Source organism: Mytilus trossulus, chromosome 11 (assembly GCF_036588685.1).
Source record: "Mytilus trossulus isolate FHL-02 chromosome 11, PNRI_Mtr1.1.1.hap1, whole genome shotgun sequence".
In the NCBI taxonomy this organism is placed as follows: domain Eukaryota; kingdom Metazoa; phylum Mollusca; class Bivalvia; order Mytilida; family Mytilidae; genus Mytilus; species Mytilus trossulus.
In genome coordinates this window covers 35963302-35979813 of record NC_086383.1, presented here as the reverse complement: position 1 = coordinate 35979813, position 16512 = coordinate 35963302, and the positions used below count along the sequence as shown (strand labels likewise).

At 30.6% G+C, this 16512-nt stretch overlaps 1 protein-coding gene and 1 long non-coding RNA gene across 3 annotated transcripts in view; both read left to right on the top strand.

Annotated features, from left to right (window-relative positions):
- Positions 1-16120, top strand: part of LOC134691044 (uncharacterized) — a 261558-nt gene extending 245438 nt beyond the window's left edge. The window contains exon 2 of the long non-coding RNA XR_010102086.1: positions 15801-16120. This is a non-coding gene — a long non-coding RNA (uncharacterized LOC134691044). The remainder of the gene's footprint in view (positions 1-15800) is intronic.
- On the top strand, positions 755-16120 carry LOC134691042 (serine/threonine-protein kinase RIO3-like). Of its 2 annotated transcripts, XM_063551236.1 has the most exons (11): positions 755-797; positions 1057-1272; positions 2137-2297; positions 2708-2812; positions 3883-3995; positions 7727-7870; positions 10030-10157; positions 10659-10844; positions 11495-11654; positions 12399-12569; positions 13705-16120. In XM_063551236.1, the coding sequence occupies exons 2-11, from the start codon at positions 1088-1090 to the stop codon at positions 13999-14001; spliced, it is 1650 nt and encodes a 549-aa protein (XP_063407306.1). In that variant the 5' UTR covers positions 755-797; positions 1057-1087; the 3' UTR covers positions 14002-16120. The 2 variants fall into 2 exon arrangements, with proteins under 2 accessions (XP_063407306.1, XP_063407304.1); XM_063551234.1 differs by lacking the exon at positions 755-797 and having other exon boundaries at positions 863-1272.
- Positions 16121-16512: the final 392 nt, after the last annotated feature.

Here is a 16512-nt window from a genome sequence, read left to right as displayed (position 1 = left end):
ATGAAGCTATGCCAGTTACTGAAACTGACATTCTCAATAGCAGACCCGATTGTCTTTCATTTATGCTTGGTTTTCGATCTAGAAGTGGAAGATGCATCAGGGTCTCCTAAAAATTTGATTGAATTTGGTGATAATCGAAACATTGTACGACTTATCAACTAAACTTTAAGTTGACTCTGATTAACTTTTGTGTTTTTTTTCTTAGTACCAAGGACTTATATAGATACGTCCCTGTTCGTACATAGTCCCCTTGTTCATATCTCGACCAACTACGATCGCACAAATTAATGTCCCAAGATATACAATTAAATGTTAAAAGGTTTCTTCCGAATATGCAAATCACGTTTCATCGCGAAAATTAACGTTTATGAGTGTTTGTATATGTTATAATACCTTCTGAAACATGTGTTTTCAAATAAATCTTTATCCTTAATATTTGAGATAATTTTATTTCTCGTGCTTCGTTTTTCCCGATTTATATTTTCCGTGCAACGTTTTTGCTATTTTTATTTCACGTGTTTCCGTGTTCAGTACCCCCTTTACCACCCTCATCGCTATTTCCCACAGCCATTATTTTTTTCCCCTACTGCCATAAAATATTATAATTGGATATCCAAACGCACCTATAGTTTCAAAACGGAAGTATAGTGATATTGGTGGAAGATATTTTTATTCATGATGTGAAAAACCAATACTCGGAAGAGGTGTGCCTACATTGGCAGAATATATATTACAGATTACAGATTACAGTTCATCAAGGGGAATAACCAATTAATACAAACAGAAGGAAATTTTATGTAAGTATTTCACAACATATAGAAATTTATCTATTTATGAATTAGTTGTTTAATTTTGCTATTAATAAACCGCTAAAACATATAAGAGCAGTGTTGCAACACCAGTTAAACCGATAAAACATACTGGAAATACAAAGGAAAGAATCTCGGACTCATAATTTCAGTCATTGGAAATTACACAAATAATCATTTCGTCTAATATAGAAATCGCTTATACAAAAAATAAAAACTTCATGGAAGGACCTGTTATTGTTTTCAGTTACAGACATAGCAATACCATTCACAAGACCATGGAAGAACAGACAGCCTTGATGAACCAGACGAAAATTGACACTGTACCCAAACCATCACCCTGGGGCAAACCTCCACAGCAATCAACTCCAATACCAAGCTGCCTACAAGATGTAATGAATGAACAGTTGAGTGAAGATTTTATCGAAAAAGAACAGAAAAATGTGTTGGACACTTTTGAAAGGTACATACTAAAGTTAAAAACAAAGGGAGGTATTAATCTGTTAATCTATTTCAAGTCTTATCATAGTCCAAATAATTATGACGTCTGGCAAGGCTATTTTGATTTTTTTTCTGGGACGCCTTCCTCCAGAAAAAAAAATAGCCTTGCTAGATGTCATAATTATTTAAACTAGTCTTATCATTGCTTTTTGTCTAAAAAAAATATTATTTGAATACATGTAGCTACATCATTTTGTACATGAATGACATCTAGAAGGGTATTTTTGATTTTTACCATTAACCCTTGGCCTTTCAAATATAGACAATGATGGAGGATCAAATGATGATGTAAAATAAAAATATCAAAAAACCATACAATTTTCAAGTTGAAAAAATATTATATGTTTAGCATGATTAACTGTTAATTAAATGATTGACAAATGCAATCTATCTGACATTCATGACATTATAAACATAATAAAGTAAAAAAAATATAATTTCAAAACCCCAAGCATGATTAGAAAAAAAAGAAAACCTACATGTCTGCAGTCAGAGACATAATTTGGAAAACAGGGTACATGTAGTTTAATTAAATTTTTAGAAATTTATTGAGCATGTCTGTTGGAGAGTTACAAGTCTCATCTGTAATCATACCTTACATCAACAGTAGAATATTATAGATATAGGAAGATGTGGTATGAGTGCCAATGAGACAACTCTTTATCCAAATAACAATTTATAAAAGTAAACCATTATTATAGGTATATCATGTATATTATATTTAAATTGTAGTTTTGGAATCTTTACTTATACATGTTATATGTTGAACTCTAGGCGTCTATTTTTAATTCCATGTAGCTGTATTTTCTTATCAATTTGATTTCAGTGAGAAAAAAGAAGTTGATGTTGATGCATTAATTGCTGCCGCTGGTGGTGATGAAACTGCTGATGATGAACTTATGGCTAGGATGTTACAGTTGGAATATGATAAACAGAATGACGAGGAATTGTTAGCAAAGGAAAAACTCTTGAATAAACATCATAAAGGTTTGAAAATTATCAATTGTTTAACATTTGAGTACTCTCACCTTCAATTACTTTCAATCCCCTTGAATCGCTAAAATGCTAAACATCAGTAAGTTTTCATAGAATCAATTTTTCACATTTCTCAGCAAAAAACATACTTTTTCATTGTCCTGACATACTGCTATGGTTCTTAGTCTTTCAGTTTCAATAATAATTTGTGTATGATATTGAATGCTTTTGATTTATTTTGTTCTATAAAAATAAGACAACCCTCAACCAGAGTTATGGGGGAAAAAATCATGGTGGTCATTGAAAAAATCTGCTGGCCCTCACTATTATTTCTATTGATACAATACTTTTAAAAAAAAAATCTTCTGCTTATTAAAATCAAACAAACTAAATCTTAAAAATATTTAAAATTCTATTTTTAGTTTCTATCTCCTTTGAGAACTACAGAAGTGTACATCCAGCATACAGAGACGATGAAGATAAAGAAGAAGAGGATGAGGATTATGAACCACCAAAATCACAATGGGGTATGCCAATGGGAGATAACTCTAAAAAAGATTTAAGACTGACTGTCTTATTTAGTTAAAACAAGCTAAACAGGCCATATAGAGTAGGAAAAGCTAGAAATTTGTATAGAAACATATGTTTCCAATAGTCATGATAGTGCAATATTCTATATTATAAAGTATATGGTACAACATATCATACTAACATTTGAAGTTCTGTAGGAAATTTTTATATTATGCTGCTTTAATTTACAACAAAAAATACTGCTCGTAGTCAGATACTGTTAACATGGTTACATATTTATGAGCTGTTTATTTAATGTTCCAACCAGGATCTGCATATGCTGGTTACTTATTTCAAAATTAACAGCAGCTGTTTGAAAAGTAGCTTAAAATTTGACTTGGTCTATCAGTCAAATAAAAGACAGGATGTATTCATATGGCATTATTTTGTGATTTTCCTGGATAATGTTTGCCCCCAGAAAATTAAAATCAATCTTGATCAACAATTACTTGGTCAAAAACATATTTCAAGGGTATGTGAAAGTGGTATTTATAAGCTCTAACTTTTCTTAATTTAACATACATATTAACATATTACAAATAGAATATAACATGTATAAGTGGAATTAATAAATGATTATGGGGTATGATACCTAGGATAATATTTATAATATAATAATTACATTAGATGTATGTTTCATTATAATACTTTATTTTGATTGGCTAACTGCATATCACATGTTATTCCGTAAGCAATTGTATCACCCAATAAAACTTTTCATTCATGATAATACATGGTCCCACAAAAAGTGCACAGGTGAATAAAATACAAAAATTATAAAATTTGTGTTTTCATGATCTTAGCTAAAAAAAATGTAATTATAAGTATTGAATGCTTCTTTTTGTAACTTTATAGGGTTGTAAAAGCGTTAGTATGAAGCGAAAATGTACTTCGGTCAACGCTTTTACACCCCAATAAATTTACAAAAAGAAGCATTCAATTCTTAATTATAATATCATCCCAAGAACTATTTTATTTGTTTACAGTTCACAACTATTCTTTTTTTAACCATGCATGTCTTTTTCAGATAAGAAATCACCATCATTTAAAAAGAATGGAACAGTTGGCAGTGGAAATAAAATCATAACAAAACACGATAAAGTTATATGTGGACGAAAAAATGCTTCTAAACTAATGGATGTAAGTTTAAATATTTTCTATGATTTTTTTCCTCATCTTATAATTTGACCCTTTTACAAAGCAGTTTTCAAAATGGTTGTCTTTCGATAGATTTGCTGATTCGTCACACCAATGATTTATATTTAGCTTCCCGTGTATCTTGGGTTTCACTTTTTATATAAATTGGTATGTTGCAGTTGAGATTAAAAATATTGATATTCATTGCTGGAAGGGGTTTTGACCTCAAGACATGAACTAGAATAATTACACAAAAATCTTTGGTCTAAGTGTTGAGAAAAAGCTTGATTAATAATCTTTATTGCAAAAAAACATGAAACTCTGACAGGTTAAAATGCAAACATAGTACATTGTATACACAAATGACAAGAAACATAATACATAATAAATGTTTTAAAAAAGTGAAGTTGATATTAATAACATATATATATATATATCTATAATAATTGACCAATGTGGAACTTATTTTCGCAATTCCATAGATTGCTTTAAATAGTCTACAACACTAGACAAAATATCTTTATTAGGATCTAGAATAGTTTTAAGTTTAGAGTTTGAGTCAAGCTGGTTAAAATTAGGATAATGGGTTTTAATTGCATTTATAAGGGAATGTCGTACATTATGTTAATTTGGCAATGAAGGAAAAAGTGTTCCTCATCATCTAAAATTTTTCAAACTTTGCACAGTCTGTCATGTCTGTGTTCTCTTTGAAGTTTTATACAACCGCAAAATTTGAAAAAATTTTCGTCGTATATTGCTATCACGTTGGCGTCGTCTTCGTCTGAATACTTTTAGTTTTCGCACTCTAACTTAAGTAAAAGTGAGTAGAAATCTATGAAATTTTAACACAAGGTTAATGACCACAAAAGGAAGGTTGGGATTGATTTTGGGAGTTTTGATCCCAACATTTTAGGAATATGGGGCCAAAAAGGGCCCAAATAAGCATTTTCTTGGTTTTCGCACAGTAACTTCAGTTTAAGTTAATAGAAATAAATAAAATTTAAACACAAGGTTTATGACCACAAAAGAAAGGTTGGTATTGATTTATGGAGTTGAGGTCCCAACAGTTTAGGAATTGAGGGCCAAAAAGGGGCCCAACTAAGCATTTTTCTTGGTTTTCGCACCATAACTTTAGTATAAGTAAATAGAAATCTATGAAATTTAAAGACAAGGTTTATGACCATAAAAGGAAGGTTGGTATTGATTTTGGGAGTTTTGGTCCCAACGGTTTAGGAATAAGGGGCCCAAAGGTCCAAAATTTAACTTTGTTTGATTTCATCAAAAATTGAATAATTGGGGTTCTTTGATATGCCGAATCTAACTGTGTATGAAGATTCTTAATTGTTGGTCCCATTTTCAAATTGGTCTACATTAAGGTCCAAAGAATCTAAAATTAAACTTAGTTTGATTTTGACAAAAATTGAATCCGTTGGGTTCTTTGATATGCTGAATCTAAAAATGTACTTAGATTTCTGATTATTGGCCCAGTTTTCAAGTTGGTCCAAATCGGGGTCCAAAATTAAACTTTGTTTGATTTCACTAAAAATTGAATAAATGGGGTTCTTTGATATGCCAAATCTAACTGTGTATGTAGATTCTTAATTTTTATGCCCCACCTACGATAGTAGAGGAGCATTATGTTTTCTGGTCTGTGGCTCCGTTCGTTCGTCCGTTATTCCGTCTGTGCGTCCGTTCGTTTCCAGGTTAAAGTTTTTGGTCAAGAAAGTTTTTGATGAAGCTGAAGTCCAATCAACTTGAAACTTAGTACACTTGTTGCTTATGATATGTTCTTTCTAATTTTTAAGCCAAATTAGACTTTTGACCCCAATTTCATGGTCCACTGAACATAGAAAATGAAAGTCAGAGTTTTTCAGGTTAAAGTTTTTGGTCAAGGTAGTTTTTGATCAAGCTGAAGTCCAATCAACTTGAAACTTAATACACTTGTCCCTTATGATATGTTCTTTCTAATTTTTAAGCCAAAGTAGACTTTTGATCCTGATTTCCCGGTCCACTGAACATAGAAAATGAAAGTGGGAATTTCAGGTTAAAGTTTTTGGTCAAGGTTGTTTTTGATAAAATTGAAGTCCAATCAACTTGAAACTTATACATATGTTCTTTATAGTATAATCTTTCTTATTTTATTGCCAAATTAGATTATTACCCAATTTCACGGTCCATGGAACATGGAAAAGGATAGTGCGAGTGGGGCATCCATGTACTTTGTACACATTCTTGTTGGTCCTGTTTTCAAATTGGTCTACATTAAAGTCCAAAGGGTCCAAAATTAAACTTGGTTTGATTTTAACAAAAATCGAGTTTTTGGGGTTCTTTGATATGCTGAATCCAAACATGTACTTAGATTTTTGATTATGGGCCCAGTTTTCAAGTTGGTCCAAATCAGGATCTAAAATTATTATATTAAGTATTGTGCAATAGCAAGAAATTTTCAATTGCACAGTACTCAGCAATAACAAGAAATCTTCAATTGCACAGTATTGTGCAATAGCAAGAAATTTTCAATTGCACAATATTGTGCAATAGCAAGAAATCTTCAATTGCACAGTATTGTGCAATAGCAAGTATTTTCAAATTGCACAGTATTGCGCAATAGCAAGAAATATCTAATTGCACAATATTGTGCAATAGCAAGAAATTTCAATTGGGGTTATCTTTCTTTGTCCAGAATAGTAGTTGAATCAACTTAAATCATTGTTTTATACAATATATATTCACTTTTACTACCAACTGATAAATTAAAACAATCTTTACCATTCAGTGATAACAAGCACTTTTTTTTACATTTTAATATTTTATGATGTATTTAAATGAGTAATTATTGTTGCAAACTCCATTGAAATTTGAATTGAGATCGGTTTTGGAATAAAGGATAGGGGGATGTGAAAAAAGGGGGGTGGGGGTTAAATTTTTCTCATTTGAAATTTCTTAAATAAAAAGAAAATGTCTTCAAACATTTTTTGGAGAGGATTAATATTCAACAGCAAAGTGAATTGCTCAAAGGCAAAACAAAAATTTAAGTTCATTAGACCACATTCATTCTGTGTCAGAAACCTATGCTGTGTCAACTATTTAATCACTATCCAAATTTAGAGCTGAATCCAGCTTGAATGTTGTGTCCATACTTGCCCCAACTGTTCAGTGTTCAACCTCTGCGGTCTTATAAAGCTGCGCCCTGCGGAGCATCTGGTTTTATAACGTCCTAATTCAATTTCCAAATTATGATCACTTACATGTTATTTTGTTAAAAGCTGACGACTATTACAATTGTTTAGATTGTGCAAGTAGTCCTCGAATTTAATTTAATTTTTAAGTTTACTATTAAGATAAAATTTTGAATTGTTATCAATATTTGAAAGTTTTTCAAGAATGATGTTATAATACTTTTCCTTTACAATTAATGATATCTTATCATGTAAATAGGATTTGATAAATACATATTGGAAGATAAATACAGGGAAAATTGTAGCTTTCAAAACGGATGTCTTCATTTCTTTATGTCAAAAGAAATTTAAGTAACTTCCAGCCAGTAACCCAATCTGACAAGTAAAAGTATGTTTGGCCTAGTGCAAATTATCAAAAATATTTGTAATTAAACATTAAGATGAGCTTTAGGCTTAGTCATGTTAGTAGAAAAAAAGATTTTGCAGCATACTGCAGCCGCCTTGGTGGAGCACACATGTAAACATGTAAACTGATGACAACTTTACTATTTTCAGTTTCCCCCAGAGTTTCATTCTGGTGATGGTGAAAGTATGGACATGCAGCTTGATAATAGAATTTATAACAAACTAAAACGTCATTCTGATGCTGAAAATAAACGACATCAAAGATTACATGAGAAGAAGGAACACTCTACTGCTGTGAGTATTGTCCAAGTCCATATATTAATTTGATAATACAGTACATTCCGGTTATTTGCATAGCCTATTTGTCAGACGAAATTATGCAATAAAGCGGAGTATGCTTATATCCGAAATGACAAATTACGGAGTCAAATAACATCGATAGTGCAGATCAGCAAAGAAGAAAGATGTACGTCCATAGTCCACTTACAACATAATGAATGCTTATTTATTCTAATAAAAGTTATTTGTCTACTGTCATACATTTTATTTCATTGTGTATTCTTTCAATAAAGTTTATAAACACATTTTGTTTTAGTTTATTTATGTACCGACTTTACCTGAGATACGAAAATAAAATTGTTCTAAAAATAGATTTGTTTCTATGACCCGGATGTACAAATTAAATTGTTACGCTTTGTTTAAAATAAACTGTTTAACAATACTACACAGTTTATAATCATTGTAAACAATAATTGTGCAATGAACTGCCTTTGATATGCAGTATTTACCAATTACACAGTGATTTTACACTGTTACTTAACACCGCTAGTTTCGTTTATGCAAAGCAGTTAACAGGTGATGGGGCCATGCACGGGTTATTTGCTGGACACAAGTGTTGAAAGTGAGAAAATATATTAATCAGAAGTTAATTTTCTTTTAGAAAAATATTAAAAAGGAAAGATTGATGTTTAAAATTCTTCAACCATATATAAATGCCCTGTAATATTTAACATAAATGTACGAAATTACACGTTGGGATAATTAATGATCGATAATAAGCAGGCGTTAATGTTTTAAAAATTCACCCAAAATATAATCTATGAACAATGTTTGAAATCCAATCAATAATTAACACCTTTTGAGATAAAAGATCATAGAATGGTTGTGTTTTTACAACAATCAGCTGATTGACATTTTTATGACCTCGAGGCTTAAAATAGAATATGGGAAACTTTACCTGTGTACACATCGAGGCCTTTTCTATAATCATATATTAAAACACGAAAGATACTGTTTTAAAACTTTATTTGAATAACACACAAGTAAATGTGAAATAATAATGAAAATTATGATGCATTCAAGAAAAATATACTTACCAAATTGCCGTTTCCGGTCAAAAATCTCGTCAGTTTTAACTGAGCATATCTAGCTGGCGATTATTTTCTATGCAATAAACCGAAATGCCACTTGTAAGGCTATGCATATAACCGGACAATTTAACATTAGGTGAATGGGAAATGGTTTTGTGCAGGAGAAAAGTATGCAATTAACCGAATTATGCTATTAAGCGGTATGCAATTAAGTGGAATCGACTGTACAAAATATGTTTTTCTATGTTTTGATGTCATGCTATTGTTTCAGAAAAAGGGAGAAGGTTTGGATCTATTAAAACGTTTAATCCAGCTGCCAATGTTTGCACCTGTCCTAAGTCAGGAATCTGATGTACAGTAGTTGTCGTTTGTTTATGTAACATATTGTCTGGAACAAAGACCAAGTTATTTTATGTTTCAGTCATTGCACATGTTAATTGGATCACCAATATCTTAGAATTTTAAATACAGACAAAATATATATTTTTTATATATTTTGCAAACAAAGGTGGCATAAAACAGTATAACAATTACTACATGGAAACCTGATTAATATTTTGATTAGCAAATTTTATTAGACCAGGTAATGAATGTTTATGAAAAAAGAGAGGCAGCAGATACCAACAAGATTTTAAAACTAATAAGATAACAAACTGACAATTTCATGTAAAAAAAACAGAGAAAAGGACTAAAAGCCAAACAACAGTATACAAAAACACAACAACGAAAATTAAAGACGTTTACTGAGAAACACGAACCTAATCAAATCTTGGGGTGAAATCAGGAGCTCAGATTCTGCATTGACATTTGTTGCTCAACATGTTACTTTTATAAAAAATGTAAAACTAAGTGATGTACTGTAAATTCAGAAATTATTGCGAGGTTTTTATTATTGGGAATAATCGACTGAGTTGTAAACGCAATAATTAAAACTCGCATTTTGTAATATTTTAACTGAATTAAGCATGACTTTTTCTCAAAATCGTAAAAATTAAAATCGCATTCAAGTGTAAAATGACAAAATCGCAATAATAAATGCACACAATAATTTCAGAATTTACAGTATGTATATATTTTTTTCAGGGACAAGTAATGGATGCTAGGACAAGACTGATTTTGTATAAATTAGTAAACAATGGAGTGTTAGATTCCATAAGTGGTAGTATCAGTACAGGGAAAGAGTCTGTTGTCTTCCATGCTTATGGTGGAGAGTAAGTTATTGTTATTTTACTAAATTCAAGTTTAGCACACAATATCAGTGAACTTAAGAAATAGTTTAACCAACTTTAGAAGCTATCTTAGAGACCTCCATTCATTTTAAATGTGTTGTCACACCGATCCATATTGACAAATTCAAGTGTCTTCTTTGGGTCCCACATATGTCATGTATGTTGATTAAGGATCTATATTAGTGAACAAATACATTTTTTTCAAAAAGTTCTGAATTAGCTTTAACAAGAGAAACATTTTTTTGCTACCTTAATAAAGCTTTTTCAACACAATATGCACTTTGAAATTGAATCTGTTAGGTTTCTTGCTAGCGATCATGGCAATTGTTTTAACTTTAGTGGTGTTTTTTTTTGCCTTATTAGAATTTTTCCCCAAATTGAGAAAAAGAGTTGTCTCCCTTACACTATATATAATTTCTTTGCATGCTATAATATTTGCTGTAAATAATTATGAAAAATAATTTTGAAAAAAAATATTTTTAGATTAAATGGTGAGACACTGCCAAAAGAATGTGCAATAAAAGTATATAAGACAACACTGAATGAATTTAAAAACAGAGGAAAGTATGTTGATGGAGATCACAGATTTTCCAGGGACGATTTTAAGAAACAAAATCCACGAAAAATTATCAGAATCTGGGGAGAAAAAGAAACAGCAAATTTGAACAGGTAAGGTTTGTCTATTAAAAAAAATGGAATAATGGATGTAAATACAAAATCTGAATTGGATTTGTTATAATGATTTAATGACTGATTTTTCTGTGTTAACTTTTTTTTGCCATAACCATGATATTTTTTACATAATATACAAATCTGTTAATTCTGAAATTGTGCTCTCTTTACTGAAGTTTGTAACCTTAGAACATATAAATCATATTCAAGGTTTTTCCAGTCTTGTCTGTTTGCTTTGGTTTCAATAGTTGATCCAAGAATTTGCCTCATTAAATTTCAACTCGCAGTTCTGGATTGAATTTGGTGAAGGCATTAACTTTTAAAAACAGGTTTAAATTTTAAATAAATGTATAAAAATATCAAAAACATTTAAGATTTCACACATAGTTGTGTTTCCTGAGCAAATGAAAGCGCTGGTTTGGTATACCAGAGCTGCTCTAGACATAAATCTGAGTAGTAGTCAGAATGAACTTATATTTTAACTTAAACTTGCCATGCAGCAAATTTGCAACAATTGTGTATCTCTCTGAATCATCATCTTCAAACAAATTTTTGAAGAGTACATTCCAACATTAAGTTTATTTATTATACCATGTTTTGAATAATCTGTAAAATATATTAAAATTTGTATATGTTTGTATTTTCAGATTGAAGAAATTTGGAGTTCCTTGTCCACACGTCCAAGTATTAAAGAAACATGTCTTAGTAATGAGTTTTATAGGAAAGGATATGCAACCAGCACTTAAACTAAAAACTGTCAAGCTTTCAACAGCAGATATGCAGGATGCTTTTGAACAGACAATGAAGGTAGGTTTAATCCTCAGGTTCACAGAACCTCAATAAAATTGAGAAAGGTAATGTGACAACAACAGCAATAGTAATTCATCTATTATTAAGTTTAAGCCTCTCACCACTAAGATTGAAACCGCTCGTGTCAAGGGGCATTTGATTCTGTTCATAAGTGACTTGGATTGCCAGTTTTCTGCCAAAAATCAGTATATATCTCTAGGTGCTCAGGCTTCCTTTATCAGGATAAAACTGTCCATCATGATATGGCCAATTGTGTGGTTTTCAAGAAAGGGGATTGTTTAAACTTTAAATGTAACAAGATTGATTTTAAGAATTTATAGACACTGTTCTTTTTGCATACTAATGAGCACATTTCATGAAAATAGGAAGTATGTAATGTTGCAATAACCATAGTAACCTAGCAGTGGATAAATTAATAAATGTATTAAGACCTGTTGGTGACCTTTGTTGTTGTCTGTTCTATGGTCAGGTTGTTGTTTCTTTGACACATTTCTATTTCCATACTCAATTTTATTGAGTATAAACTGGAAACTTTGTACAGAATTATTATATTTAATTACTTTTTTTGAAGAAAAAAACATGTGACAAAATTAAAAAGGCCATTTTTTATATTCAGAAAAGCTTGTTGTAATCTTATGTTTATCTATCTTTAATTATGTACAACTGCTCAGCATAAAAATGTTACAATGTTAAAAATCATTAAAAAACCATCACATATTAATTAATCAAATATGATTTCAGATAATGAAGACAATACATAGAGATTGTAAACTAGTGCATGCTGATCTTAGTGAATTTAACATACTGTGGTATCAGGAGAAAATCTGGATCATAGATGTAAGCCAGGCTGTAGAAATAACACATCCTGCTGCGTTAGAGTTCCTGTTTAGAGACTGTAAATCTATGACATCGGTAAGTTGGAACATGTACATTTTTTTTAACAAATTAAAATCAACTTAACCACTGGTCATTAATTATCTGGTACAATTATCATATTTCTATAAAGTTAATTTTAGAATTAGCTGTGATGCCCTGATTTGCTAAAGTAAGATAGAAAGGAGGAGTTTCTATGTCAATGAGACAGTAGCCCAACATCAAGACCAAGAGATATATTTGAGTATGAAGAAAAGGAAATGTGGGGTATAAGTTTTAAATTTCGTCACCAAATTAAAGTGGTCTTTAGCAGTGGCTGTAGTTAGCTATTACAATATACATATTTCCAAATGTTTATCTTAATGCGATGCCCTGATTTGATGAAGTAAGCTAAGGACGAAAGAAGGAGTTGTGGAAAAGTTAATGAGACAGTCACCCAACATCACAACAACACCAAGGGATATATTTTGAGTATGAAGAAAAGGAAATGTGGGTTATGAATTAATAAGACAGCAACTAGAATTAGAATAACAAAAGACATCTAGAGTTCAACATGCAGTCTTCAACAGTGAAGAGATGTCTTCACTATATTATATAGCAAGCTCTGAAATCACAATATTTCCCACAAAAATCAAAGATGTGGTATAAAGGCCTTTTTAAATGAGAAACCTGGAAGCCAGGTGACCTTCTAAACTATTCCAAAAAATTAAAAAACAACAGTTCTAAAATTTCATATATCCAGGGTTGCAGGTTGGAGTTTACCATGTTAAACCCATCTGTCTAATATAGCAGATTATCATTTTGATAAAGAAAATACTGTGAATTTATTATTTGATTATTACTAATTGGAAACCAGTTTTCATGGATGTTGTGGGTACAGGTAAACCAGCAAATTGAAAGTTCAATGAATGAACAAAAATCCTGTAGGTTTGTATGCAGACCTCAGCAAAACCATGAAAATGAAATATCCACAAAAGTTTCTCTTTATCCACGATAATTGGTACCCATCAAAATGAATGAATCCACATGCAGTAACACATGAGTAATTGTATGCACCAACAGAATCAAAACATTACATGATTTCTGACACTTTTGCTCTTAAAACAATTTAATCTATTAGTAAATACATTTGTGAAGTTACCTGAATATCATGCATACTTTCTTTTTATTCTAGTTTTTCCAAAGTAGAGATGTACATGGAGTTCCAACACCAGAGGAATTATTTAATGACATTACTGGACTAGAAATTCAGGGAGAAGGCCTAGAATTTGTTGCTCAAGTACAGAGGTTTCAAAAGGAGAAAAATGAAGAATGTCTTGTACATCAAACCACATATACAAAAGAATATGCATTTGACTATTTCTTTGAAAAATCTCAAATAGAACGAGCTGATGCTTTAGATAAGTTAGGGATATCTGATGATGAGGATGAAGATGAGGCATTAGAGGAAGAACCTGAGGATGTAGAGTAGGGGCCTACTACGGGGAAAATTTGATGGAAATCAAGATTTAATTATTGAGGGAAAAATTAGTAGTGGGATCAGACAATAAAAATTAATGAAATGAAATGTCTGATGATTCTGAGCTTGTACAGGCCCCAGAAAGTCACAAAAGTTCTTGTATTAAGATTAAAAACCAAAAATGGTGAGTCAAGAAAGGAAATTTTTAGTGTACCCATTCCAGCTCCAATAGGTGCATCTCATTAACATTAAATCTTTTAATACCTGACGGTTTATAGAAAGGGTACTTGGAAATATATTATTATTTAATTAAAGGCATCCAGGCAACTTTGATATATTGCCCTTGGATGTTCCAAACAAAATGTTTGGAGATGTTGAAAAGAGGATACATTTGAGTTACCACAAATACAGTGTATTTATTGAATGTGTGGTGAGTGATTGTTTAAAAATCAATTGAATATATGAAGAGTGTACAAATTTAATTGTTGAAAAGGGATTTTGTAAGAAATAATTCATGTAAGCAGAGAGATATTTGTAGATTTTATAATATGTACTTTGTTTGATAAGTCATGTAATGGACAAAATTTGAGCCTGAGTGAACCATGAATAAAAGTCAGGGTTTATATAATGGAAAATTATTGAGAGTTCCAAGGGGAAAGTGTGATAAGTTGGTAAGTCATAAAGTATTCAGATTGTACAATGTTTTCAGAAAATGCTTTAAAAAACAGTGGAATAATTAAAACAGTCAGTGGTTGTGGTTTGTCGCTTTATATCCTATTTGTTATTTGTTTATTGTTTTGTACATAACTTTGGCCATTTTTACTAATCTTTTGTTACTCTAAAAACTACGTGATATTTCGGTTATTTCTGATGATAAATTGGTTTACATAGCTATATATCAACTGCAACTTGTAATGATGTGCATAGAAAGCAGTCCTTTTTGTTCAGTAGAGAACCAATCTGCAATTTGCAAAGGACAATATTTTATGTTTTAAGTGTGTTATTAAAGATTCAAAACAGACATTGGCAAACAGACTTGTGTATGCTTTCACATAAATGGTTGTCTTTGCATTGAATATAAATAGGCAATAAGAATGTTAAAATATTTAAAGAGATCAAATTATTTGTGATTTGATGTATGCGTATATATACCCTTTTGTGTAAATAACAGCATTTAAAATCAAAATAATTTGTACATTAATTGTGACAGTTTTATTAATTAACAAAATTTTAAACTGAATTTTTAGTTATTTTATCTTGATTGTATATGTCAAGTCATTACTTGTTGGCATTGTTGCAAAACTACTGCAAGAATATTATTTTATTTATTTATAATGAAATTTTTATGAAGTTGTTGCTGCATGGTAGTAGGATTTTACATAATCACTGTATATATAGACCTTTGTTACGGACTGCAAGTTTTTTATAGCCAGTCAAGGTCCCTAAAAAACAATAAGGCCAACAGAACTTTGTAGAATTACAGAAAAAAATATTGTGATGTTTTCATTTAAACAGTATAATGTTATGGTATGTGTTTTGTTCTATTAAAGTATTTGAAGAAAACATCTTTTAAATATTTTATACTACTAGTCGACAAGGTACATTGTATAAGAATAAAAGTACTTATTTTTCCAATTAAATGCCCTTGATGGGCAGCATGAGATGTTTACAGGCATTACAAAATATTATTTGTAGCATAAAACATTGTTAATTGAAAACAAATATAAAATGCCTGGGAATAAAATAAGTTCCCTGACAAAGTTTGATTTGTTAAATTTGAGCATGAACTTAGTTAAAACACTGTTATTAAGAGAGGTTTCTTGGGAAGAAGATGTATTTAATAACCAGAAAGAGAATTATTAAAAAACAATTCAATATTTTGACAAACAAATTTTGATGGTTTTGGTTCATAGAATTAAGTTGAAATTCTATTGATGGTTTATTTTTATTAGTTACACAATACTTCAAGTGAGAGCAGTTGTGTGTGCTTTCCTTCTCTGTGACAGAAAACACAAAAAATTGAGATACACATGCAATGAAAACTAAGGATTTAATTGCAACTTGTAATCAATGTTAATAAATTATTTATGATAATGTTACTGAATAATAAAATAGTTTGTGATTGTTTATATTTGACATGTTTTCAATGAATATATATGGTGGAAAGAATGCATATTCTATCACTCAGATAGTTGTCATATAAAATTGAGAATGAAAATGTGGAATGTGAAAGTGAGACACACCCTTTTTGTTAGCCCCAAAACAAGAATGTGTACTTGTTCAGTGGTAAAGGAGGCATATTTTATCAATCAGAGATAGATTTGTCTTTAATGGGTATAATATTATTTGTTGATCTATCCTTAATTTCAAGATTATGTATTATCTTTATTTTGTATCTGATATTTAAATTAGAAGATGTGGTATGGTTTTCCAATGACACAACTCTTAACAACCATAGGTCTCTTGAAGATTAGCAATCATAGGTCTGTTAAAGGTTAACAACCATAGGTCTGTTGAAGGTTA